This window comes from Lithobates pipiens, unplaced genomic scaffold (assembly GCF_037356315.1).
Source record: "Lithobates pipiens isolate NorthernLeopardFrog02 unplaced genomic scaffold, aLitPip1_a1.2 Scaffold_22, whole genome shotgun sequence".
In the NCBI taxonomy this organism is placed as follows: Eukaryota; Metazoa; Chordata; class Amphibia; order Anura; family Ranidae; genus Lithobates; species Lithobates pipiens.
In genome coordinates, this window is record NW_027507784.1 from 172,291,247 (window position 1) to 172,317,938 (window position 26,692).

General features: G+C 44.5%; 1 protein-coding gene across 1 annotated transcript; it reads left to right on the forward strand.

Moving 5' to 3' along the window:
* The first annotated feature begins 1,426 nt into the window (after window positions 1-1,426).
* KCTD18 (potassium channel tetramerization domain containing 18) lies at window positions 1,427-25,144 on the forward strand. Its single transcript, XM_077448646.1, is given in 8 exon segments — window positions 1,427-1,556; window positions 2,820-2,984; window positions 5,439-5,650; window positions 11,278-11,471; window positions 23,462-23,556; window positions 23,665-23,767; window positions 24,404-24,804; window positions 24,807-25,144. Coding segments are annotated over 7 exon segments (1,191 nt in total). The 5' UTR covers window positions 1,427-1,556; window positions 2,820-2,827; the 3' UTR covers window positions 24,836-25,144.
* The last annotated feature ends 1,548 nt before the right edge of the window (window positions 25,145-26,692 follow it).

Consider the following 26,692-nt stretch of genomic DNA (forward strand, 5'->3'; position numbering starts at 1 on the left):
TGAAGAAGGGAGTCTGCACTGAAGGGGGAGTCTGCATTGAAGAAGGGAGTCTGTATTGAAGAAGGGAGTCTGTATTGAAGAAGGGAGTCTGCACTAAAGGGGGGGGGTGTCTGCACTGAAGAAGGGAGTCTGCACTGAAGGGGGGGGGTCTGAACTGAAGACGGGAGTCTGTACTAAAGGGGGGGTCTGCACACAAAGAAGGAGTCTGCACCGAAGATGGGGGTTTGCCCCGAAGGGGTGTGCACCGAAGATGGGGGGGTCTGCACCGAAGATGGGGGGGTCTGCACCGAAGGGGGAAGTCTGCACCGAAGATGGGGGTTTGCCCCGAAGGGGGGTGTGCAGCGAAGAAGGGGAGTCTGCATCGAAGAAGGGGGGTTTGCACCTAAGGGGGAAGTCTGCACTGAAGATGGTGGCTCTGCAACGAAGAAGGGAGTCTGAACTGAAGACGGGAGTCTGCACTGAAGGGGGGTCTGCACCAAAGAAGGGAGCCTGCACCAAAGAAGGGGGTCTGCACCAAAGAAGGGGGTCTGCACCAAAGAAGGGGGTCTGCACCAAAGAAGGGGGTCTGCACCAAAGAAGGGGGTCTGTACTGAAGGGGGGGGTCTGAACTGAAGACGGGAGTCTGTATTGAAGAAGGGAGTCTGCACTAAAGGGAGTGGAGTCTGCACCGAAGAAGGGGAGTCTGCACCGAAGGGGGGGTCTGAACTGAAGACGGGAGTCTGTATTGAAGAAGGGAGTCTGCACCGAAGAAGGGGAGTCTGCACTGAAGAAGGAAGCCTGCACCAAAGAAGGGAGCCTGCGCCGAAGAAGGCGATCCTGCACCGAAGAAGGCGATCCTGCACCGAAGAAGGGAAGTCTGCACCGAAGAAGGATGGGTCTGCACTAAAGGGGGGGTCTGCACTTAAGGGGGGTGGGCACTAAGGAGGTCTGTACTGAGGGAGGGGGTGTCTATACTGATGGAGAGGCGTCTGTACTTAGAGGGGGTCTATACTGAGGGTGGACTATAGTTTGGGAGGGGGGGGGGGTGCCGCCATGTTTTCAGCACCAGGTGACACCAACCCTAGTGAGGCCACTTACCCCACCTCCCCTCCCCCATGCGTGCTAAGGAATGAGCACTATGAATAGTCATGTCTGTGTCTCTCTGGTCAGCTATCACAAGGCTGAGTGCTTCTGAAATCCTCTACCCTCCTCCTCGGTGCATGCAGGGAGATAAATTCTTCCTCTCTAGCTCAGGTTGTTTCCCTGATTGATGACGTACCCTGTGCCCTATGACCTGAAGCCCACATATGGCGCAGTTGCTGTAGGTATGGGGTACAGAATTTAATGGGGAGCTGATTTTCATGTTACACCAGATCGAGTGTAGCTGGCTAAACAGAGCGCGGTGGATTCTGGGACTTGTAGTCCGCGGTGTATGCACGCTCCGGTTGGACGCTGTGCAGTGTACAGGCTCCGCCCACCAGCCTTACTTCCTGCAGTGAGTACAGAGATCTCAGCCAATGCTGTGAGGGGATAGAAGTATACTCGGGGCTTCCGGAATTCTGGGAAGGAAGAGTCGGGTATGAAGAGTGTGAATGTGCAGCACTTATTACTGCTCCCCCACCGTTTACTCAGCGGTCATGCGCGGGCAGGAAATGAGGGAAGAATAAAACCCTTGCGGTTGTATTCCTCATCAATGGAAGGAACACGGCGAACAATATGCCATGCTTAAGCTGGGCTCCTGTGTACAATTGTGTCCTCTGCCAGCAGCCACTGAGATGTGCCGCCTTATAGTAGATGCAGGGCTGCGCTACTAATTCTTAAAAGAGACGTAGGGGAGTTGTCCCCCCCCCCCCCCCAAGAATCCTACTTACCTAGGTTGGTGTTGAATGTGTCCCCATCTGGCTGTAAGACTGAGAACTGAGCGATCAAACAATACCGATCACTTGGTTCTCAGAGACCTGATGACCAGTGACCCCACCCCCCTTCAGTGCCCACGGGAGCGCTGGGCTGTGGTAGGCCGGCACAGGCTGTTAGCGATTTGCTGGGAGTTGCCGGTCCCAGCATGTGGGTGGATTCCAACCATATGGTTATGATCTTTCCCGAACCCGGTCCGGCTCTATGACATCAGCAGACAGCCATCTTCAGCCCCCTGTCTTCTGAGAACAGGTCACAGGAGTGCAGAATGAACTGTGATCCAATGAAGTACCGACAAACAAGCTTCGGTTGTACTTCTTATTAAGGATGAGCTCAGGTGTGTTCGCATACGCCACGTGCAGAGCCCGCCTGGAAGTCGGCGCTGTGCTAATCACAGGCAGTGAGACATTTCCTGATCTCTGCAGCCACGCATCAGGACAATGTCTCACTGCCTGTGATTAGGTATTTCCTGACCTCCAGCTGCACATAGCGCCCTGCCTATGATTGGCGGTGTGCAGTGTCAGCTTCATGGCAGGTTCAGTCCAAACACACCCAAGCCCCTTCCTAGCTGTGGCATCAACACATAGCTCAGTGGGGTTCATTTCCTAAAACTGGAGAGTGCAAAATCTGGTGCCGCTGTGCATTGTAGCCAATCGGCTTCTTCAACTTGTTCAATTAAAATCTGACAAACCTGGAAGATGATTTCTATGCAGAGCTGCAACAGATTTTGCACCATTCAGTTTTAGTAAATCAACCCCAGAGTGTTTTTCCCTTTCTCTTTTCATGTTCTGGTCTCAGATTCAAGCTCTCCACACGAGGAGCTATCTGACTCCCCACTTTTGTTTGAATGTTCTAGATCTGATAAAAAAAAAGAAGAAATTCAGTAGTTTTCTTTTGATTGATTGTTTACTTTTTGCTTTTTAAAGATACAACAATGGGCGAACAATCCGCAGAGGACGCGTCTGATCTGCTTCGTCTTAATGTGGGGGGCTGCTTGTTCACCGCTAGACGACAATCTCTCTGCCGCTTCAAAGATTCAATGTTGGCAGCTATGTTCAGTGGCCGCTTTCCTTTAAATCGTGATGACTCTGGTAATTTTTTTTTTAAGTTAGTACAATTAGCAGAAGTAAATGAAATAACAAATATTATTCAAGTAACACTGCCACCATCCAAAGAAAGTCCAATATTCTAGCTCCTGTGGAGTTCATATTATTTTAGGCTGTACATGGATGACATTTAGACCCCTTTCACACTGGAGGCACGAAAGGGCTAAAAATAGCGCCTGTAAAGCGCCTGCAAAATGCCTCCCCTGCAGCCCCAGTGTGAAAGCCTAAGTGCTTTTACAATGGATCTGTGCGCTGGCAGGATGTTAAAAAAAAGTCCTGCAAGCAGCATCTTTGGGGAGGTGGAGAAGCATGTACACACAGCTCCTAAACCACTCCTGCCCATTGAAATGAATGGGCACCGCTACTAAAGCGCTTCGGCAGCGGAGCTTTTATGGGCGCATTTAATCCTTTCTTTGACTACTAGCAGGGGTTAAAAGCGCCTTGGGCTCCGTTCACATCTTGGTGTCCCGGATCGTGGGCAGAATCGTTGCGATTCTGCCCGTGATCCCTAATCGCGTCAAATCGTAGGGCATACAAACACAATAAATTACCCATGTTTTTGGTAAAAAATATAAAAAGAACTAGGATTCCCAGCATGTCAAACATTAAATTTGCATGTGCCTGTGGAACGGTGACAAACTTCAGTACACTATATTTTCCATAGGCGATGCTATAAAAGCCCCCTATAGGTCATCAGTTTAGCTCTCTGAAGCTATGGATATTTCTCCCAGTCCGGTGTGCAGGGTGATAACGTGTATGAAAATCAACGTTTTCATGTGTAGGTGTCCCAGACCCATGCGTTTGTTCATGCGCATGTGGTGGGCGGCTCAAACATTTTTGGGAGAGGGATTTTATGTGCTTAAATGTAACTTTTAATTTTTTGCAGTTTAAAAAAAATAAAAAAATAATTTGTATGTAAAAGTCCCTTATATGATGATTTTTTTTGGTCCCGGGTTCTCTTTAAGGAGACACCCAATGTACAGGCATGGCAGCGAAAGGGTTAAATAGGTCCTTGGAAAAATTCAAAACCTAAGGGTGTAATGAAATTTGCAGAACTATTTGTACTGTAAAATGATTGTGCATTTATTCTGTGCGAATAGGAGCAAAATCGAATACCGTATATACTCGAGTATAGGCCGACCCGAATATAAGCCGAGGCCCCCAATTTACCCCCAAAAAAACTGGCAAACTTATTGACTCGTGTATAAGCCGAGGGTGAGACATGCCTGTCCATCCCTGTGTGTGTGTCCGTCCATCCCTGTGTGTCCGTCCATCCCTGTGTGTCCGTCCATCCCTGTGTGTCCGTCCATCCATCCCTGTGTGTGTGTGTGTCCATCCATCCATCCATCCCTGTGTGTGTGTGTCTCCATCCATCCATCCATCCATCCCTGTGTGTGTGTGTCTCCATCCATCCATCCATCCATCCCTGTGTGTGTGTGTCTCCATCCATCCATCCATCCATCCCTGTGTGTGTGTGTGTCTCCATCCATCCATCCGTGTGTGTGTGTCTCCATCCGTGTGTGTGTGTGTGTGTGTGTGTGTGTGTGTGTGTGTGTCCAGCCTACCTGTGTCCCGAGCCTTTGTCCCGAGCCTCCGTCCCGTGTCGTGCCTTGCCTTCGTCCCGTCCCGTCCCGTCCCGTGCCGTGCCTTGCCTTGCCTCCGTCCCGTGCCCTCTTCGTCGGCGGCCATTGTAAAATTCAAAAGCCGCGCCTCCTCCTTCGCCTGTGATAGGCGGAACACTGAATTTCCCAGCAGCCTGTGTTCCGCCTATCACGGACGTCGTATCATCCTCGTCCGTAGTACGAGGATGAGCGGATGCCCGTGATAGGCGGAACACAGGCTGCTGGGAAATTCAGTGTTCCGCCTATCACAGGCGAAGGCGGAGCCGGAGGCGCGGCTTTTGAATGATAGAATGGCCGCTGTCTGTCTGCTCGACACGCTGATCGAGCGGGCAGACAGCGATGACTCGAGTATAAGCCGAGGGGGGCACTTTCAGCCTCAAAAAAGAGGCTGAAAATCTCGGCTTATACTCGAGTATATACGGTATATTCATTCATTAAAAAAAAGAATGGTGGGGCAAATGCCATATATGGTCAATATATGAAGCTGTGGTCAATAAGGCAGTATTTCCTGGTTCACTTTCCACTTCACCTGATTCTGTATGACTGAATAACATTCCACCTGGAGAGAAAATAGCCTAGCAACATTACATTTCACCCGTATTTGCACAGAAGTAATGTCGTTTTTACAGCAAAAATTGCTTGCAAATATTTCATACATGCATCCCTAGGCTTATTGCAGCTGCAAGGTTATTGGTCATATACGAGCAGAATTTTTGTATATTGTGTATTTCAGGATTGTTTGAATTATGTAAATATTTGCTTTTTTAGTGTTGGAAGTATTTTAGGTAAAGATTAATTGTCTTCCCCTTGACTGTAGGTTTTTGCCTTATTGATAGAAATGGTGACCTGTTTAGATACATCCTAGACTACTTACATGGGGAAATACGAATCCCCAGTGATGAACAAACCAGAATTGCTCTACAAGAGGAGGCAGATTACTTTGGAATTCCTTTCCCATACAGTCTTACTGAACATTTGGCCAATGAAATGGAGACTCATTCTTCTGACTCAAATTTGGAACTTAAAAAGGTGCGTAATTCCATCCTTTCATTTGTGTTGGTGCATCTGCTAAAATGGTAAAACCTTCAGCTGTATAGCCTACAGTATTTAAAGTGGAACTTCAGGTTTTAGGTAGGGTGGGGATGGTTTGAACCTCCGTTAAGCTTTTTGTTTTTACTTTGAACGTTTGTTCTGCATTACTTTAATGAAATATGTTAGAAAGCTTGTCCACAGGATGAAACTATGTGCAACTGTGACAAGCAAGAGGCAGGAATTGTGCCCTTCCTCCTCCTAGCACATACAGGGTGTTAATCTGCCAACCACATAAAACCGTTTTCCTCAATGTGCAGGCTCTATGACTTAGCTGGCCATAGATGAGTAGAATTTCAAGCAATTTCTTAGGAAAAGAATCATTAGTGGGTCAAGTCAACATTTGCTTTTGACCACAGTGAGGGGAAAATGTTTCCTGAAAGAATGAATGTACACACGATCGGAATTCCGGCCAGAAAAAGACCGATGAGAGCTTTTCATCAGAAAATGCGACCGTGTGTATGCTCCATCGGAATTTAGCTGTCCGAATTTCCGCCAGCCAAAAATTGATAGCATGTTCTCAATTTTCCCGACGGAAAAACTTTCTATCGGTAATTCCGATCGTGTGTATGCAGTTCCGACACGCCAAAAATCACGCATGCTCAGATTCAACTACGAGACAGAAGCTATTGGCTACTGGCTATTGAACTTCCTTTTTCTAGTCATGTCGTACGTGTTGTACGTCACCGCGTTATAAATGATTGGAATTTGATGTGACCGTGTGTAGGCAAGACAGCTTGAGCCGATTTCCGTCAGGAAAACCATCAGAGCTTTTTCCAACGAGAATTCCAATCGTGTGTACGCAGCATAACAGTGTATATGATTTTCGTTTGGAAAGTCCATCCATGCAGTCTTTTGAACCACGTTTGAATGTTCTGAGAACTATTGTACACGTTTTTCTAAGCATTTCACTTGGGCTCATGTACACTGCTTCTAAACTCAACTCCATAAAAGCCTATGTGTCCATGTACACACAGGCTTTCACAAGCGTTTAGAAGCTGCTGCGATTAGGGGAGGTTCAACCTTCCTCTCATGAAAGAGGAAGAATCTGGTTCAAGATAGGAACGTTTTGACCGACTGCAACCGGAGGTCAGCTTAGTTTGTGGGGTTGATTTACATTAACTGGAGCGTGCAAAATCTGGTGCAGCTCTGGATAGAAACCAATTGGCTTCCATGTTTTATTGTCAAAGCTTAATTGAACAAGCTGAATTTAAAAGCTGATTTTCTACCATGCACTGCTGCACCAGATTTTGCACCCTCCAGTTTTAGTAAATCAATTCCTGTGTGCACATGAGCCTTAAGAATGTTTGCTTGAAATTCTATCCATCTAAGTGGCAGTGTTGCTTTGGTGTTTGCTGAACAAAAGTACTGCAGTAAAGCAGGTTGCAACAGCAACCACCTGTTCACAATGTGAAAAAAAAGTCAGGTAGAATTGGCGCTATACCCTTAAATAAAATGTGTGTCAATATGTGGAACTCAATAAAATTATTCCTAATCCATGCAATTGGTTAAACAGTTATAAATCCATGTACAACAGGAAACAAATATATCAAGCACGGCGCTGTCACATCCTATCCAGTTCCTCTAGACTACCTCTACACAATATATATTGCTTGTTACATCCACTCTGGGTGTTGCTGCTCCTATTAAAGTCCACTGGGTGGCAGACAAACCTAAAAAAGCACAAGAAATAGAGCGCACACCAGCCCTAGTGCATTAACGTTTATTTAACTCAGTAAAAGATTAAAAAAGCCAGGTATATCACTCACAAACATCCGTTGAGTAGTAGCATTGACATTTACAGCCTCCACTGTTGCCTCCTTCCCCGATTTTAGGCTCCCTGCAGTAGCTGACACTGCGGATGGTTAAGTACTTAGTTCGCTTGCTGGCTGCAGGTACACTTTCTCTCCACGCCTCACAAGCACGGACCTGCCGGCTATGGATGACGTCACTCACAACGGGGGGCGGATCTATCAACGTGTGTGCTGGCTCTGACTAACTGTTCCCAAGACAACATGTTTCGGAGGCGTGGCCTCCTTCTTCAGGTGACGCCCTAGTGAATGCTTACAATATAAATACGCTGACACCCTCCCCGCCCTCCCTGCTAGTGGCAATCACAGGGAGCCTAACTCCCTGTGATTGGCACTAGCAGGGAGGGCGGGGAGGGTGTCAGCGTATTTATATTGTAAGCATTCACTAGGGCGTCACCTGAAGAAGGAGGCCACGCCTCCGAAACATGTTGTCTTGGGAACAGTTAGTCAGAGCCAGCACACACGTTGATAGATCCGCCCCCCGTTGTGAGTGACGTCATCCATAGCCGGCAGGTCCGTGCTTGTGAGGCGTGGAGAGAAAGTGTACCTGCAGCCAGCAAGCGAACTAAGTACTTAACCATCCGCAGTGTCAGCTACTGCAGGGAGCCTAAAATCGGGGAAGGAGGCAACAGTGGAGGCTGTAAATGTCAATGCTACTACTCAACGGATGTTTGTGAGTGATATACCTGGCTTTTTTAATCTTTTACTGAGTTAAATAAACGTTAATGCACTAGGGCTGGTGTGCGCTCTATTTCTTGTGCAGTTATAAATCCATACAAATAAAGGTTGTGAAGCAAGAAAAAAAAAATTGGTGATATAAACCTAGTGAAAAATACTGAAATAAATAAATAAATGCAATATTATCCTATAAACATAAAATGCTGACAAGTCCTTTGTAATATATTGAACAGTTCATAATCCAAATGGTGCCTCGTGCAAATATCCAAAGAAAATTCCCGGTGCGCTTTGGTGAAAATGAATTATATTGTGCTCACCAGATCTTTACCCCTACTGGGGGAAAACCTCCTTCACAGTGTATAGCCCCTGTGTCACTCTCTGGCATCTCCCTGGGAATTTGGTTATTCATCCATCCACAGTTTAGATTCTCATATAAATGTTACATGTAAAAAGGAGGAGAATCCATAGTGTAGTATGTCTTTAAAAAAGGTTTATTGAAAACATAAAACTACTCACATCTTATCAGAGCAAGATTCACTATAAGAAATCCTCACACTGCCAGCTGCTGCGGTGTATTCAAAAGAGGTCACTTCTCTATAGCCATGCTTGGCGATGTGAGTAGTTTTCTGTTTTCAATAAACCTTTTTTTAAAGACACACATTTTATTTAAGGGCGCCAATTCTACCTGACTTTTTTTCACATGCTAATAAGCCCCACCCGTTTTCGGGGGGGTATACCAAGTAGAGGCAGCTCGTACCTCAAAACATCTTAAGACATTTAAGAATTTTTCAGTAGTATCACAATTTTATATGTAATTTCACTTTTTTCCAAACACCGATTCGGGGCTATTATATATACATATATATATTTTTTTTCAGCAGGAGGTCCCTGCAAAAGGGTATGGACACTAATATCTTAACAATTTGTATAACAACGATAGCAATTTTATAGCGCTAACAAGTTGAGGATTAGTGGCAATAAATATATTAATTTAAAGGTATAACGCCAATTCTACCTGATTCCTTTTTCACCTGTTCACAATGCCACTGTGGTGATTAGAACTGTAGCATTTTAATTTTGATTCTGTGAAAAATAAAGTGAACTGTGCAATGTGCCAGGATTATGTCTGAGTACACAGAAGCACATGTGTGTTTAGAGTGGCTCACTGATGTGAATAAGCCCCCCCCAAAAAAAAAAAAAAAAATCCACCATCCTGGAGGATTCCTGGAAAATAAGTTATCAGGTAATAATCAGGTTTTACCCGTATCATCCTCCAATCAACTGTCCTGGTGGATGGTTTTGGAATAACTGATAACGGAATGCTGCAGTGCGGTGGAATTATGACACCAAGAGTGGCTTGGCCCACCCCAATCCTGGGCCCTCAAGGAAGCACTGCTGACCAGGGACCAGATGAGATCTGCTGCACAGAACAGCCCGTCTGAACCTTCCCTGTCAAACGCAGCGACCTGTGCCCATCAAACGCAGCGACCTGTGCCCATTAACCACTTGAGGGCCGCGCTATAGCCGAATGACGGCCACGGCACGGACCTGAATTTCCAGGAGGCCATCATAGGATGTCTTCTCCCCTTTGCGCGCTCCCCACGCGCTGTGATCACAGAGTCACAGAGACTCGGGTGATCACCGATCCGAGCAAGGGGCCGATCCTGGCCCCTTACCACGTGATCAGCTGTCAGCCAATGACAGATGATCATGTGTGTAAACAAAAACTCGGTGATCGGCTTTTTTTTCCTCTTCTCGCTGACAGCGCTTATGCTCAAGGGACATCGGTCCCGAAGAGGAAGGAGGCACATCTGCCTCCTCCTCTGTGCCACCTGCCATTGCCCACAGTACCCACCACTGCCACCTATCAATGCCCACAAGTGCCACCTATGAATGTCCACCAGTAGTGCCCATCACTGCCAGCTATCAGTGCCACCCATCGGTGCCCATCAGTGCAGCCTCATCAGCGTACATTAATGAAGGAGAAAAATTACCTGTTTGCAAAATTATTTAACAAAATATAAAAAAAAATATATATTTTAATTCGGTCTTTTAAAAAAAAAAATTGTAACAAAAAATAAAAACCGCAGAGGTGATCAAATAACGCCAAATGAAAGCTCTATTTGTGGGGGAAAAAAAGTGGTTTTAAACCCATTACAACCACTTTTACCTACAGGTAAGCCTAGATTAAGGCTTACCTGTAGGTGCAAGAAAAATATCTCCTAAACCTACAGGCGCACTGAGCGTGCCGCTGCTAACGGCGATCGTGCCATTAGTGGCGGCTCCCACCTGAATGCGTGGGAGTGGCATCATCATGGCTCCGGCCAATCTCAGCGCTGGAGCCGCGATACCCGGAAGGAACAAGGACGCTTTGTGGAAGAGGGGACAGCGGTGACATCGCTGGCTCCTGTGTCAGGTAAGTGACACATAATGGGCTACTATGCGATTTTGCAGGAAAACAAAGAGGAAGTAAAACCCAACAGGGTTTACTTCCTCTTTAACTGTTATGATCATGATCTCCAGTTTTTGTACATTTTGGTTTCTATGTGTACAAAAATAATTGCTGCACCAGGAATTATTGAGAGGAAACTTTAAAGGGATTGTAAAGCTTTGTTTTTTATTTTCTAAATAGGTTCCTTTAAGCTAGTGCATTGTTGGTTCACATACCTTTTCCTTCGATTTCCCTTCTAAATGTTTTTTTTCTTTGTCTGAATTTCTCACTTCCTGTTTCTCCTCCAGTAAACTTCACACCATCATCCGAGTGGTGTTTAGTCAGCCAGAACAACTTACTGAGGATGAACAGGAAGTGAGAAATTCAGACAAAGAAAAAAAACATTTTAGAAGGGGAATCAAAGGAAAAAGTAAGTGAACCAACAATGCACTAGCTTAAAGGAACCTATTTAGAAAATAAAAAACTAACCTTTACAACCCCTTTAAAGGTGCAACAAAGGTAAGTATGCAAAGTGGAAAATGGAAATTACAACTGATGAAATAAATACACAACAAATATGTTACAGGAAGGAATGTGAAAAAGGTGAATTTTGGGTTTACTTTCTTACCTTTCAATGCTTCTTTTAGGTTTTGTTTGATTTCTGTGATTCTTATGGCCTTATATGCACAAAGCCTACGGTGTGGGTGCTACATTACTTACACACGTGTGGCTCCAGCTGTGAAAGTAGGATCATTGGCATCTATGCAACCAGAGAAGATGGAGATTCAGCTCTGCGGAATCAACTGGGGAAACGAATCAATCATAAACATATGTACAAAAGGTAACACTATGACAGCAGAGGTTTTAATATTATGCCTTTTTGCAGTAAGATGCCTTTCAGGCGGACCAGACAAGACCCTCCATTCTCTCTGGGCAGTTGGCACCTGGCTACCTCTGATCCGATCTGGCAAAAAACAAACGGAAGGGGATCCATTCCCCTCTGTCTGGCTGGAATGGATTGGAAGGCATTCAGGTTCAGCTAGTCCGTTTACATTCCACTTCCTGCAGAACAGGCTGTGTCTGTGTCCACTCTGCATAAGAAGAGCAGACACGGACCTGTCATCCGGCCACTCTGCGGACATATCCCCTGCTGAGCAAACCGGATACAGCCAGTGTGAAAGGGGCTTTTTGCTTGGCAGCTTTTATTTGGGGCCTATATGTAGCAAAATGTATACATATACAGAGATTAGAGTGCAGAGAGGATATCAAATAAGCAGGATCATTGAAGACAGCTCTACCCAAATCTTGGGCATGGCAGATGTCGGTGGGGGAGGAGATCAGTGAACATTTATTCACAGATTGTCCCTACAGCACATGAACAAAGAATTTTGCCACTTCCAGTTTCAGCTCTGTCATTCCCCTGCTACTTTGGCCAGGGAAGAAGTTGATCATGTACGATCCTTGTTTGATCAGCTTCAGTGGGGTCCAGAGCTTACATTGGGAGTCTAATAGACCCCTAATATCGCCTTAAAATGGACCTGTCATATAGCGTGTTATCAGCCTCCTATATGACAATGATAAAAACAAGTAAAAAAATACAAGACAATTATAAACAAAAATGCCAGAAATATGCATCTACACAAATTAGGTAAACTGGAGTGACAATATTAATTCTATGGCCAGTATTCATGGTTAACTCTAAACTGATAACCTGCAAAGACTTTTAAAGTGTTGCCTATGGACAGCACTTTAGGTACCAAAGTTTGTCAGCATGACACAGGCTTTAGGGCTTGCCGTGTTGAATATCTATTTACTTGATGCAAACTGTTTTATATTTTACCAAATAATAGAAAATGGTTAAATTGGTTACAAAAAAATGGTGTATTTTTGATTGAAAATATGAGTTTGATAAACAGTTGCACTAATATCACAGTGCACCCGGAAAATATTCACAGCGCTTCACTTTTTCCACATTTTATGTTACAGCTTTATTACAAAATGGATTAAATTTTTTTATTTTCCTTAAAATTCTACAAACAATACCTCATAATGACAATGTGAAAAAAGTATGATTTGAAATCTTTACGAATTTATTAAAAAATAACACAGCTCAATACTTTGATGCACCTTTTGCACCAATTACAGCCTCAAGTTTTATGAGTATGACGCTAAAAGCTTGGAACACCTATTTCCTGACACCAGACATGGCAGCATACATATGATATAGCTCCACCCCTATATTCACCCACAGGACCTGTTTAGCTCTATAAAAGTCTGACTGAGAGCTTCCTCCCCCATTCTCCTTTTTTTCCTCAAAAGATCAACACGTACAGCACAGTAAGGTGGGGCCCACCTGCGAACAACTCAAGATCCAGGGCAGAGGGGAATTTCCCACTCAGGGCCTAGTTTCCAATACTCTGGAACTTCAAGCAGCGTTCATGGTGTTGGCCACCTTGCTGCCTCACATACAGGGTTGCCCAGTCCTGCTCCATCTGGACAACACGGCAGCAGTGTCCTACATACAGCGACAAGGCAGGGAGCACAGCCAATCCCTCCTGAGAGAGGTGGGACCAATCATTACATTGGCACAACAATATCTCCCAGATTTAAGGGTATATCTTCTAGGCTGTCAGAACTTGGAAGCAGATCACCTATCCAGACAATTCATGGACCCCAATGAATGATCCCTTAATGCCGACGTGTTCAAACAGATCATCCACGAGTGGGGTTGTCCGCAAGATGGATATTTTTGTCTCATCAACCATCTGCAAGGTGAGCCAGTTCCTCTCATGCTACCCTCATCCATTAGTGGAGGGGACAGATGCCTTTACCCATCCTTGGGTTGGGCAACTGGCCTGTGCCTTCCCTCCAATTTCTTTAATCCTGAAATTCCTGAGGAGATTTTTGACAGTCATTAGTTTCTCCTTACTGACCTCAGACCATGGGGGTCTCTCTGGCAGTGGATCTCAGCGTGTGCACATCAATCACTGCCAGTGATTCCTCATCTCCTGTCTGAAGGAAATACCCTACATCTGCAACCACCATGACTGAACTTAGTGGTCTGGAGATTGTAAAGCAGGGGTTACAAGAGTTGGGATGTTCTCCAGAGGGTATTAGAACTTTACAGCGTTTCCAGAAAGGGGTCAACCAATGCCCTCTACTCCAGAATATGGAATAGGTTCACAAGCTTTGCAGTTGGAAGTCAGTTTGACCCTAGTGACCCAAATGTATCTCAAATCCAGTCTTTCCTGTAATCTGGATTGGATTTGGGGCTCATTTTGCTTAAGGTGTAAATTTTAGTCATCTTGGCTTTTACCCAAAAGAAATGGGCAGCAAACCTGCTGGTGGAGCACTATATAAGAGTGGTACTTAGACTACATCCTCCCAAGAGAAATGGGTTCCCTCAAGGGGACTTGGCAGTAGTCCTCAATTTCCTAGCAAACCCTCCTCGTACTCTCACAGAAGTCTGTTCATTATGGGATATCGCCTTAAAAACGGCTTTCCTATTGGCCATAACTTCAGGGAGAAGGGTGTCAGAACTCCAAGAATTGGGGGCGGCAGAACCTTATTCCATGTTCTTTCCAGACAGGGTTGTGCTGAGACCGTTGGATCATTTTGTCCCAAAAGTGGCATTAGTATTTCATCTCTCCGGTGAATAGGTGCTTCCAGCCTTCCCAGCGGGATCAGATGCTGATCTGCACGAGTTGGACATTCCAAAAGTCCTCAAAGCCTATCTCCAGGCTACTTCTACATTCAGAAGTTCTGACAGACTTTTTCATCATGAAAATTTAAAGAGAGAGGCCTCAGCCAGAACCACCTAGATAGTAAAAAATATTCACCGGGCATATGGAGCTGGGAAGGATCCTCCAGAGGTGGTTAGAGCTCATCACTCAACCAGGGTGATGTCATCTTCTTGGGCGGTACGGGCAGGATTGTCTCTGCAGACAGTCTGTAAAGAGGCTACCTGGTCATCACATCATATGTTCTTAAAACACTACTGGGTGGATCCAGCACCAAGTTTTTATATGTATTACCAAATAAAGACTAAGTTTGTAGCATTAAACCCTCCCTCTCAAAAGCTCATTATGTATCATATGTATGCGGCCATGTCTGGCGTCAGGAAGGGAAAATTATTGTAAATATTTGATACAATTTTCAATTTTTTGGGCAGTTTCTCCCATTCTTCTTAGCAGGGCCTATCAAGCTCTATCAGGTTGAATGGGGAGCATCGGCGCACAGCCATTTTCAGATCTCTCCAGAGATGTTCAATTGGGTTCAAGTCTGGGCTCTGACTTAGCCACTCAAGGACATTTACAGTTATCCCGTAGCCACTCCTTTGTTATGTTGGCTGTGTGCTTAGGGTCGTTGCCCTGTTGGAAGATGAACTTTTGCCTCAGTCAGGTCCAGAACGCTCCAGAGCTATATATTGCTGCATTCATCTTTCCCTCAGTCCTGACTAGTCTCCCATTTTCTGTTGCTGAAAAACATCCCCACAGGATGATGGTATTGGCCAGGTGATGAGCAGTGCCTGATTTCCTCCAGACATGACGACTCAGGCCAAAGAGTTCAATCTTTGTTTCGTCAGACCAGAATTTTGTTTCTTATGGTCCGAGAGTCTTTCAGGTGCCATTTTGGCAAACCCCAGGTGGGCCGTCATGTGCCTTTTACTGAGGAGTGGCTTCTGTCTGGCCACTCTACCATACAGGCCTGATTGGTGGAGTGCTGCAGAGATGGTTGTTCTGGAAGGTCCCCCTCTCTCCACAGAGAAATGCTTTAGCTCTGTCAGAGTGACCATTGCTTTTTGGTCACCTCCCTGACTAAGGCCCTTTTCCCCTGATCCCTCAGTTTGGCCAGGCGGCCTGCTCTAGGAATAGTCCTGGTGGTTCCAAACTTTTTATTTAAGGATGACGGATGCCACTGTGTCATTGGGACATTCAATGCTGCAGAATTGTTCCTGTACCCTTCCCCAAATCTGTGCCTCAATACAATCCTGTCTTGGAGGTCTACAGATAATTCTCTGGACTTCATGGCTTGGTTTGTGCTCTGACATGCACTGTTAATTTTGGGACCTTTTTATAGACAGGTGTGTGCCTTTCCAAATCATGTCCAATCAACTGAATTTACCACAGGTGGACTCCAAGTTGTAGAATCGTCTCAAGGATGATCGGTGGAAACGGGATACACTAGAGCTCAATTTTGAGGGTCAATGCAAAGGCTGTGAATACTTACAGTGCTGTGAAAAGTAATTGCCCTCTAAACCTAATAACTGGTTGTGCCACCCTTGGCGGGTGGCCAACTGCAATCAAGCGTTTGCAATAACTGGCAATGAGTCTTTCACTTTGCTGTGGAGCAATTTTGGCCCAGTCTTCTTTGCAGAATTGTTTTAACTCTGCCACATTGGAGGGTTTTCCAGCATGAACGGCCTGTTTAAGGTCATGATACAGCATCTTAATTGGATTTAAGTCTGGGCTTTGACTAGGCCAATCCAAAACCTAAATTTTGCTTTTGGAGGTGGACTTGCTGTTGTGTTTCGGATAATTGTCCTGCTGCATAACCCAAGTGCACGTGAGCTTGAGGTCACAAACTGAAAACTGGACATTCTCCTTTAGGATTTTCTGGTAGAGCTCAGAATTCATGGTTCCATCAATTATGGTAAAGTCGCCTAGGTCCTGAAGATACAAAGCAGCCCCAGACCATCACGCTACCACCACCATGTCTGACTGTTGGTATGATGTTCTTGTTATGAAATGCTGTATTCGTTTTATGACAGATGTAACGGGACGCACACCTTCCAAAAAAAGTTACATTTTTGTCTCATCAGTCCACAGAATATTTGCCTAAAAGTCTTGGGTATAATCAATATGTTTTTCCGTAAATGTGAGATGAACTTTTGTGTTTTCTGGTCAGCAGTGGCTTTGGCCTTGTAACTTTCCCATGGATGCCAGTCTCTTTCTTATTGTTGAATCATGAACACTGATCTTACTTGAGGCAAGTGAGGCCTGCAGTTCTTTTAGATGTTGTTCTGGGTTCTTTTATGACCTCCTGGATTAGTTGTCGTCATGCTCTTAGAGTAATTTTTGTAGGCCGGCCACTCCTGGGAAGGTTCACCAAGTTCCAGGTTCCAAGTTTTCGCCACTTGTGGATAATAGCTCTCCCCGTGGTTCACTTGACTTCAAAAGCCTTTGAAATGGCTTTGAACCCATTTTCTAGACTGATACGTGTACATTACTTTATCTGTTCTTGATTTATTTTTATTTTATTTTTTTAGATTGTGGCATGATGTGTGGCTATTTGTGATCTGTTAACATGATTCACTTTGTCAGACAGCTTCTATTATGTGATTTCTTGATTCAACAGGCCTGGCAGTAATCAGGCCTGGGTGTGGCAAGTGAAATTTAACTCGGCTTTCCAAAAAATTGTGTTTAATCACCGTTCATTTATGATTCAGCATGGGTGGGGGCAACTTTTTCACATAGGGCCAGGCGGGTTTGAACAGCTTTTTTTCCTCTAATAAATGAAATAATAATTTAAAAACTGCATCTTGGATTTACTCGGGTTATCTTTGTGTAATATTAAAATTAGTTTGATCTAAATCATTTTCGTGTGAGAAATATGCAAAAAAAACCCCACTTTTTTCACAGCACTGTATGTATGTGTGATTTTTGTTCTTTCCTTTTATTAAAAATTAAAAAAAAAAAAAAAAAAATTGCAAAGGTTTCAAACAAACTTCTTTCATGTTGTCATTATGGGGTATTGTTGTTTTGTAGAATTTTGAGGAAAATAATGAATTTAAATCATTTTGGAATAAGGCTGTAACATAACAAAATGTGGAAAACGTAAAGCGCTGTGAATACTTTCCGGATGCACTGTAGTAGAAAGTAAGAAAATGCAACCATTTTTTATTCTCCAGGGTCTCTGCTTTCACTAATTCTCAGACTTTAAATTAGCATTTTAACCACTTGCCGCCTGCCCACTGTCAAATGACAGCAGGGGGGTGGTGCGGCTCTCATTCTGGGTGGATGTCTTGTGACTTCGCTCCAGAATGGCATCCCACACCATGTTGATAGGACATGGCACAACCCCAATCTTTGTAAAGCTCTTTAACCATGTGATTGGCTCTTTAACCATGCGATTGGCTCTTTAACCATGCGATTGGCTGTATCCAATCACAGATGGTCACATGTAAACACAGATGTAATCGGCATCCTCGCACGCTGACAGAGTATGAGGAGAGCCGATCAGCAGCATCTCCTCACCGAGGACATCTAGGGATGTAATCGGGGCACTGATTACAATTGAGTGCCCACCAGTGCCAGAAATGTGTGCACACCACTGCCAGCAATCTTCCACAAGTGATGCCAGTCAGTGCTGCACATCAATGTCCATCACTGCCCATCAGTGGCGCCTATCTGTGCCCATGGGTGCCCATAAATGCAGCATTCTAATGCCCATGGGTGCCCATCAGTGAAGGTGAAAAAATACTTATTTACAAAATTTACTGACAGAAACTAAGAAACAATTATTTTTTTTTCAAAATTTTATAAATTTTTTTCTTTTTAGGAAAAAAAACCCCCAGACGTGATTAAATACCACCAAAAGAAAGCTCTATTTGTGTGAAAATGATAAAAAAAATCCACATGCTTACAGTGTAGCATGACCACACTATTGTCATTCAAAGTGTGATAGCGCTGAAAAATGGTCTGGGGAGGAAGGGTGGTGTAAGTGCCCTGTATTGAGGTGATTAAAGTGGTTGTAAACCTTTACATATACTCAGTGAAGTGAATAGTTTCAGGTAATAAACTGAGATAAAAACAAATGCTCCTACATAGGTTGCACCTGTTTATCTGCAGCCATTTCCCCTGTAGCACTTTCTAAAAGCACAGACCCAAGTTTTTCTCTCAGCCATAGCAGGCAGGGAATGGGGATCTGATCACACACACACTCTGCAGAGCTCTTTTGAAATCTGATAGCTGAGTGGAATGAGGGGGCACCCACACCCAAACACACTGACCTAGAAAAAACATACAGAGCTGAGGTTATGAGTCACCTGCCATGTGATGGAGGCAGGGCAGGCTGTCTCCCTTAACCACTGTCCTAATGGGCACTTTTACCCCCTTCCTGCCTAGGCCAATTTTCAGCTTTCAGCGCTGTCGCACTTCAAATGACAATTGTGAGTTCATGCAACACTAAATACCCAAATTCATTTTTTAGCATTTTTTTCCCCACAAATAGAGCTTTCTTTTGGTGGTAATTAATCACTGTTGTTTTTTTTTTTTTTTTTAGTTTTTACTTAACCACTTCAGCCCCGGAAGAATTTACCCCCTTCTTGACCAGAGCACTTTTTGCGATTCGGCACTGCATTGCTTTAAAGCGGGAGTCCACCGGGACTCCGCGTTTTTTTTTTTTTTTTAAAAGCCAGCAGCTACAAATACTGCAGCTGCTGACTTTTAAATAGTGACACTTACCTGTCCAGCGCGCCCGCGATGTCGGCACCCGAAGCCGATCGCTCGCTCGTGCCGCCGCCATCTTGGGTATGGGAATCAGGAAATGGAGCCTTTCGGCTTCATTTCCCGGTTCCCTACTGCGCATGCGCGAGCCGCGCAGCGCAATCCGGACGGTCCCCGCTGCCTCTGGGAGCTGTGTGTTTCCCAGCAGGCAGCGGGGCACTTGCTGAAGGGGGCGGGCGCTTGCGGAAAGGGGCGTAACGTACGCCCCTTTCCGCAGAGAGCTAGCCCGGAAGTGGGTGCAGTTACCTGGATTATCCAGGTAACTGCACCCCCCTCCCCCCTGAAAGGTGCCGATTGTGGCGCCGGAGGGGGGGGATTCCGATGAGCGGAGGTCCATTTTAGGGTGGACCTCCGCTTTAACTGACAATTGCACGGTTATGCGACGTGGCTCCCAAACAAAATTGACGTCCTTTTTTTCCCCACAAATACAGCTTCCTTATGGTGGTATTGATCACCCCCCGTGGTTTTTATTTTTTGCGCTATAAAAAAAAGTGACAATTTTGAAAAAAAAAACCGCATATTTTTAAATTTTTACTATAATAAATATCCCCCAAAAATATTTAAAACAATTTTTTTTCCCTCAGTTTAGGCCAATATGTATTCTTCTACATATTTTTGGTAAAAAAATTGCAATGAGCGATAATTGATTAATTTGTGCAAAAGTTATAGTGTTTACAAAATAGGGGATAGTTTTATGGCATTTTTATACATTTTTTTTATTTTTAAATGGCGGTCAGCGATTTTTTTTTTTTTAATTTTTTTTTTTTTCGTGCGACATTATGGCTGACACATTTTTGGGACCATTGTCATTTATACAGCAATCAGTGCTATACAAATGCACTGATTCCTGTGTAAATGACACTGGCAGTGAAGGGGTTAAGTGTGTCCTAGGGGCGTGTTGCCAACTGTGGGGGGTGTGGGTGTGTTTTACAGATCACTGATCTCTGCTCCAATCACAGGGAGCAGAGATCAGTGTCACTGTTGCTAGGCAGAACAGGGAGATGCTTGTTTACTTTAGCATTTCCCCGTTCTTCCTCTGAGGCGATCACGGGTATCCCCGTGGCGATAGAGTCCGCGGGACCCGCCTCCGGACTTATGGAGCTTCCCGCGGGTGCGCGCCCCCGCTGCCTCTTAAAGGGCAACGTACAGGTATGTGATTCTGCCTGTATGTGCCCTTCTGTCGACATATATCAGTGTGAGGCGGTCAGGAAGCGGTAAAAAAAAGACCGTAAATTTAGAAAAAAACAAAGTCAGTTTCTGTCAGAAAATTTTGTAAATAAATTATTTTTCTCCTTTACTGATGTGCACTAATGAGGCTGCACTGATGGGTGGTACTGTCAATGTGAGGCGAGGAGAGCCGATTACCGGCACTTGTTTACATGTGATCAGCTGTGATCGGACACAGCTGATCACATGGCTCATCTGCTCTTTCCCAAGATGGGGGTTGCGTCATGTCCCAGGGACACAGAGCAACTGCTGCGCACCCCTAGGGGTACGTGTTTGCGTTGAAACTGGGTGATATCTTGTAACGTCAGGCCAAGAACAAGAGGGGATCCTGCTCATCATCTTTTGTCTATACAGCGGGCAGCAGGTGGTTAAGGTTGTTGGCTTTAGAGTCTTTTCAGCGACTCATGCAGATAGCAGAGGGATCACAGAAGAACCACACTCAGTGCTTCAGTACTTTGCATTCAGTCTAGTACACACTTTAGAGGGATGTGCTTTGTTCATTTTTCATATCTGAGGTTTACAACCATGCAAGGGTTAAAGGAGAAGTACACGTTAACCACTTGCTGACCACAAAATGTCAGCTACAGCATAGTTGGCCAGTTCTGGGAGGGCATTGTATGACGTCCTCCCATGATTGCGGTGTGCACTCTGCGTGCTTTGTGATCGCCATGTCCTTAGGACACAGCTAATCACAGTGGCTCTTTACCACGTGATCAGCGGTGTCTAATCACAATATAAACAGACTTGCCAGTTATCGGTGTACTTTCCTCACGCTGTCACATCTTGTGCAAGGGGACATCTGCACTGATCATCAGTGCTGCCTATTAGTGCCCATCAGTGCAAGCTCATCAGTGCACATCAATGAAGGAGGAAAATTACCTGTCCGCAAAATTTTATAACAAACTAAAACTTTTTTTTTTTTCTTTCATTTTTGGCCTTTTTTTGTTTAGCAAAAAAGAAAAAAAAAACAGTGGTGATTAAATACCACCAAAAAAGCTCTACTTGTGTGAAATAAATGTCATATGGGTACAGTGCTGCATGACCACCCAATTGTCAAAGTCCCGACAGCACTGAAAATTGTCCTGGGCAGGAAGGGGACAAAAGAGCCCAGTAGGCAAGTGGTTAAGCAATCCCTCAGCCAGATACCTTCCCTCTTTCTAGCCTTGGCAACAAAAATCACATTAGTGACCCATATTTCTGTATAGACTATGCTTTCTGCTCCACAGTCTTCCAGCATCTAGCACAACCTGGCTCAATTCCAACTAGATTCATAGTGAATATGGACGTGCCACAGAGTCTGACAATCCCATCTTTATTTTTTTTTTTTTTTTTTTTTTTCAAGCATTGGATGACACCCTAATTTCTGTGGCAATTTTGTAAATACTCTTATATTTAAGCATGGTCTATTTGCCCAAGAAAAGCTCAAACTGCATATGCTGTTACTTGTCCTACAAGCTTTTAAAGCAAATGTAATCCATAACTTGATGGTATTTAGTTTGCTAAAGCACTGTTTTCATATTTAAGTGCCTTAAAAACAACTTTTGTCCCTGAGGTAGAAAAGGATCAAAAATGCAGAGCACTGGCCTCCTTACATCAGGAGATTAGGGATCGTGGAGGAGTGTTCTCCCTTGTACTCTGTGGTTCCTTTTGATGGCTCATATGTCTCTACATGCCACAGCATACAGCAGGGGACGCAGGCATCTGACATTACTGGAAGTGTCAAATGTGCACATTCTTCAGGCAGTCATAGGTCTTGAACAGAGTGAACATTAGGTCTTCACTGGTCTCACGATTCGATTCCGATTATCTGGTCAACGATTAAATTCGATTCCCCTATGCATCACAATTACTGATGAGCTTCCACTTCCACTTGGGCCGCCTAGTGTCTTTTTATTAAAAGGCAGCCACCTGTGCCCGTCAAACGCAGCCAGCATGAGGTGTAAGTAGAGTACAAACCCATTTGTACTCTACTTACTGTTATATTGAAGGATGTGCCCCGCTGTATTTATTAAAAAAAAAAGTATGTGCTTTTTAAAAAAATGTGTCACTTCAATTTCATACCTCATTTCACAGTAAATACATCCCAATCATATGCCATGCCCGGCCCGCCTCTCTCCTCCCGCCTCTCTCGATTCTTGAGTCCTGACGTCAGCTAGGAATTCTCAGCCCCGCCAGCTGACTATAGTTATATCAGAAGAGAGGGGCTAAGAATTCCCTCGCTGACGTCAGGACTCGAGAGACGTGAGAGTAGGGAGGCAGGCCGGGCTCGGCACGGCACATGATCGGGATGCATTTACTGTGAAATTCGGTATCAGGTGACACATTTTTTTTAAAAAGCACATACAGCGGGGCACATCATTCACTGTAAGTCGGCATTTATAAAAAAAAAAAAAAATAATTCATTTTAAAAATATGCTCGGAGTGCTTTCCTGGGAGGGGCGGGGCAAGTTATGACGTCATCCGCAATCTATTTTCCAGTCCGTATGCATCGATGTTGCATCGGGGACACCTGAATCCCGATGCATCGATTCATTTCAGCACCCCTAGTGAACATCAGAGAAATGGGCAGCCGAATATCTCTGTGCCGCCGATCTTCACTAGCTCCATTTCCCGTCTACATGCACTTGCTATAGCAGCAGCACATCGTTCTCAGGAAGGGTGTCCTGATGAATACAGTGGTTCATTCCTGTGCCATTTGTGCCCACTTGTAGGCTCTACTGGAAGCACATGTGACAGCATAACATCTCAGGAGAGCACTTAGAAGGCAGGGAGAATGCACTGACGCAGGAAGTGCCTATACAAAGAATTCACGGCAGAAGTACAAAGTATTAATTTTAAAGCAAAAGATTTTAAACAATGGAAAATTTAATTTCAAATTACATGATTACAAAGATTATATCGGATTTTAGTGATTAGGTTTACATATACTTTAACTGAGCTGTTTGGTCCTAAAGTGGTCTAAACTTAAAAAAAAAGTTTTCCTGAGACACCTACTTTATTTCAATTTTATATGAAGACTATAGTAAGAAAAAACAGTGTGTAAATACTTAAGACACATAGCTATAACCTATAAACTGTTCTCTGTTTACCCTGACAGGGAAGCTGGTGGTAATATTCAGTACATTTTGAGCTACTACAGTGTATCTGAGCTGAAAGCCATGATGGATGCTTTTGAAACCTGGGAAGGAAGAGGTAAAGCGTGCGGAGACGTTTTTCAGTGGTCGGAACCTTCACATTGCACATTATACTGTATCTCGCTCTTGTGTGTTCTATGATATAACACATGTAGATTTCTTGCAGGATTCAGCTACTGGAGGGTCCCTCAAGAATTAATTGAGTGCTGGACCCTAGAAGAACGATCAATACAAGGCGATTCAGGATATATAACACCAGTGAGGACTAGGTAAAGGATGTTGCATTCTTTATGCCATTTGCTAGCTTAAAGTAATTGTAAAGTCTCATTTTTTTTACTTACCTGCTCTGTGCAGTGGTAGCCTGGATACTCCTCCTCTTGGGTTCCTTGCTGAAGCTTCTGGCGCCTCCCTCCTGTTGAGTGCGCCCACAGCAAGCAGCTTGCCATGGGGGCACCCGAGCCGAGCTGCAGCTCCATGTATCCATTCAAAGCTCCATTAGCAGCCAATGGTGCTGCTGCTATGTCTCAGCCAATCGGGAGGGAGAGTCCACTAGTGCAACTTTGAACACAGTCGCACGACAAGTCACAGCCCATCGATTTCAATGGCACCTGTTCCCATCAATGCGACTTTAAGTTGTAGTGACTTTGAAAAGGTTCCTGCACTACTTTGATGCGACTTTGATCCAGAGAGTGTAAAGTTGGATCAAAGCTGCACTTAGTCGCACTTTGGGGTCGCAATAGTGGAACTGTAGCCTAAATTCCATACTTCTCTTTTAAATATAGGTCAGCTCTGGAAGCCTCCATATTTTTTCCTTGAGCTTCTTTTTGATGTCATCTCATTTTTATCTGTGCATATAAAGAATGTTGCAAATAAAAATCATGACAAATGTGTATATTGCCTTGCAGGAAATGTATCAATTTCACGGAAGAGAAAGAAGACACTGCCATAACATCCAAAACTAGTATAAAGCCCATCAGGTTTTGTGGGCCATCTACAAACACTCAAATTCGGGTAAAGAAATCAACCTTCGATGACTGTCCAGGGTCTTCAAACAGTACACTTTCAAAAAGACCAAGTGACTGTCCTGTAAAATCAGGAAGAGCTAAAACAAAACTTAGACTGTTGACAAGTGACAGCAATGAGGAAAAACCTTTAACCCCACAATCTGAGTCTAGTAGTAGCAAAGAGGGAGGTCAGGATGACTCTAAACCTTCGAATTCAAGAAAGCCAGCTTTTAGTCGTGCAATACGTCTAAAGAGACCATCTCTGGGACTGATGTCTGTAATTGAACTTCCAACACTAAATGAAACCAACAAAATCCCTCAAGTCCTCCCTGATAAAAATCCCTGACTTCATATTGATATATATATGAATTGATATAATGTGTGGCTTTTTTTTTTTTTTTTTAAGAATAAATGCAACGTGAAAACGCCTGCGTTACCCTAACGCAAGTGATCGGATAAAACTTATGAGTCGGCTAGAAACTATAAATCCTCTATAGCAATAAAGTGACATAACACAAACAAAATTAAACATATAAGGCAGCTGCTGACAACAAGAACATGGGTGATGCCAAATAAATAATAATAATAATAATAATAAAGATGTTGCGCTACTCTATGACATTAAACAAAATCTTAACAGTACAGTTCTCTAGCTTTACATGCAACTTACATACAACACCAACACATAAAATTGCGTAAATTATTAACAGTGTGAGCATCAGTGACAACTTCTATGTTCAGTGCATCCAAGCTCCAAATTATAGACAGTGGGTAAACTGCTCCTAAGGTACCGTATATTGTATTCAGCATCCATGTGTTGCAAGAACTACAGAAAGCATATACATTTGTGCTAAAGGTAAACCTGCAGAAGGCACACCTCCAACTATGCGCAAACCACAGCTCCGTGCTCACAATTCATTCACCTTCCATATATGACCCAATAAACTATTTTGGTCATATAACATTTTAATATTAGTTGAAATGCATCAATTTACTAGCCTCCCAACTTCGCCAGGCCTTTTTACAAGGTCAACATACACTGTTACCAAAATTAATTGGACACCTGCCTTTACATGCACATGAACTTTAATGGCGTATTAGTCTGTTTGGTTCTCTATTGAGTTGGCCCACCCTTTGCAGCTATAACAGCTTCAACTCTTCGGGGAAGGTTGTCCACAAGGTTTAGGAGTGTGTCTATGGGAATGTTTCACCATTCTTCTAGAAGCGCATTTGTGAGGTCAAGCACTGATGTGGACGAGAAGGCTGGCTTACAGTCTCTACTCTAATGCATCCCAAAGGTGTGCTATTGGGTTGAGGTCAGGACTGTTGGCCAGTCAAGTTCCTCCACCCCAAACTCGCTCATCCATGTCTTTATGGACCTGTTTGTGCACTTGTGAGCAGTCATGTTGCAACAGGAAGGGACATCCCCAAACTGTTCCCACAAAGTTGGGAGCATGAAGTTGTCTTAGTATGCTGGCGCCTTAAGCTTTCCCTTCACTGGAACTAAGGGGCCAATCCCAAACCCTGATAAACAACCCCACAAAATAAACCTTGCCCTCCACTAAATGATTTGGACCAGTGCACAGAGCACATGCAGACCTTTAGCTAAGCACTGGGTCAGCTGTGAAAAGCCAGTTCCTGGCCTGGGGCAGCCGGCAAGTTAAATGTCTCTAAGGAGCACAATTGCCTTGGCACCTGTGTCACAGTACTACCCTGGCCAACAGTCCCCCCACTTTAGTAATGAGGAGGATCTGTCACAGAAGTGTTATCTGCAAACTCCATTAATTAGTAAGTAGATGTCTCACCTTTCCCTACCTGGGCAGTGTGGGGCGAGGGTACTCCCTGGGGTAGTTGGCCCTGGAGGGGTCCCCTCCACGTTCCCTGGATGTCTCCTGGGTGGTTGTGGGTACAAGAGTGGTTGGTCCCTACTAGACACCCCCTCCCCCTTGAACTATTGCTGTCTCTCCCATTAGGACCGCAGAGCGTTTGGCTGGTTGGGAGACTTGTTGCAACCTCTACTGTGCTCCTGCTGACCATGTGGTGCCCAGAGCCCTCTTCATGGGCTGTGGTGGCCATCTAACTTGGGGGATTGGCTGTTTTCTTAGGTCGGCCTCTCTCCCATCCCCCAGGGTAGTGGGGATGCATTGTGCAGGGGTGTTGCCCTGTGGCTGGTTGTCTGAGCCAGTGGAT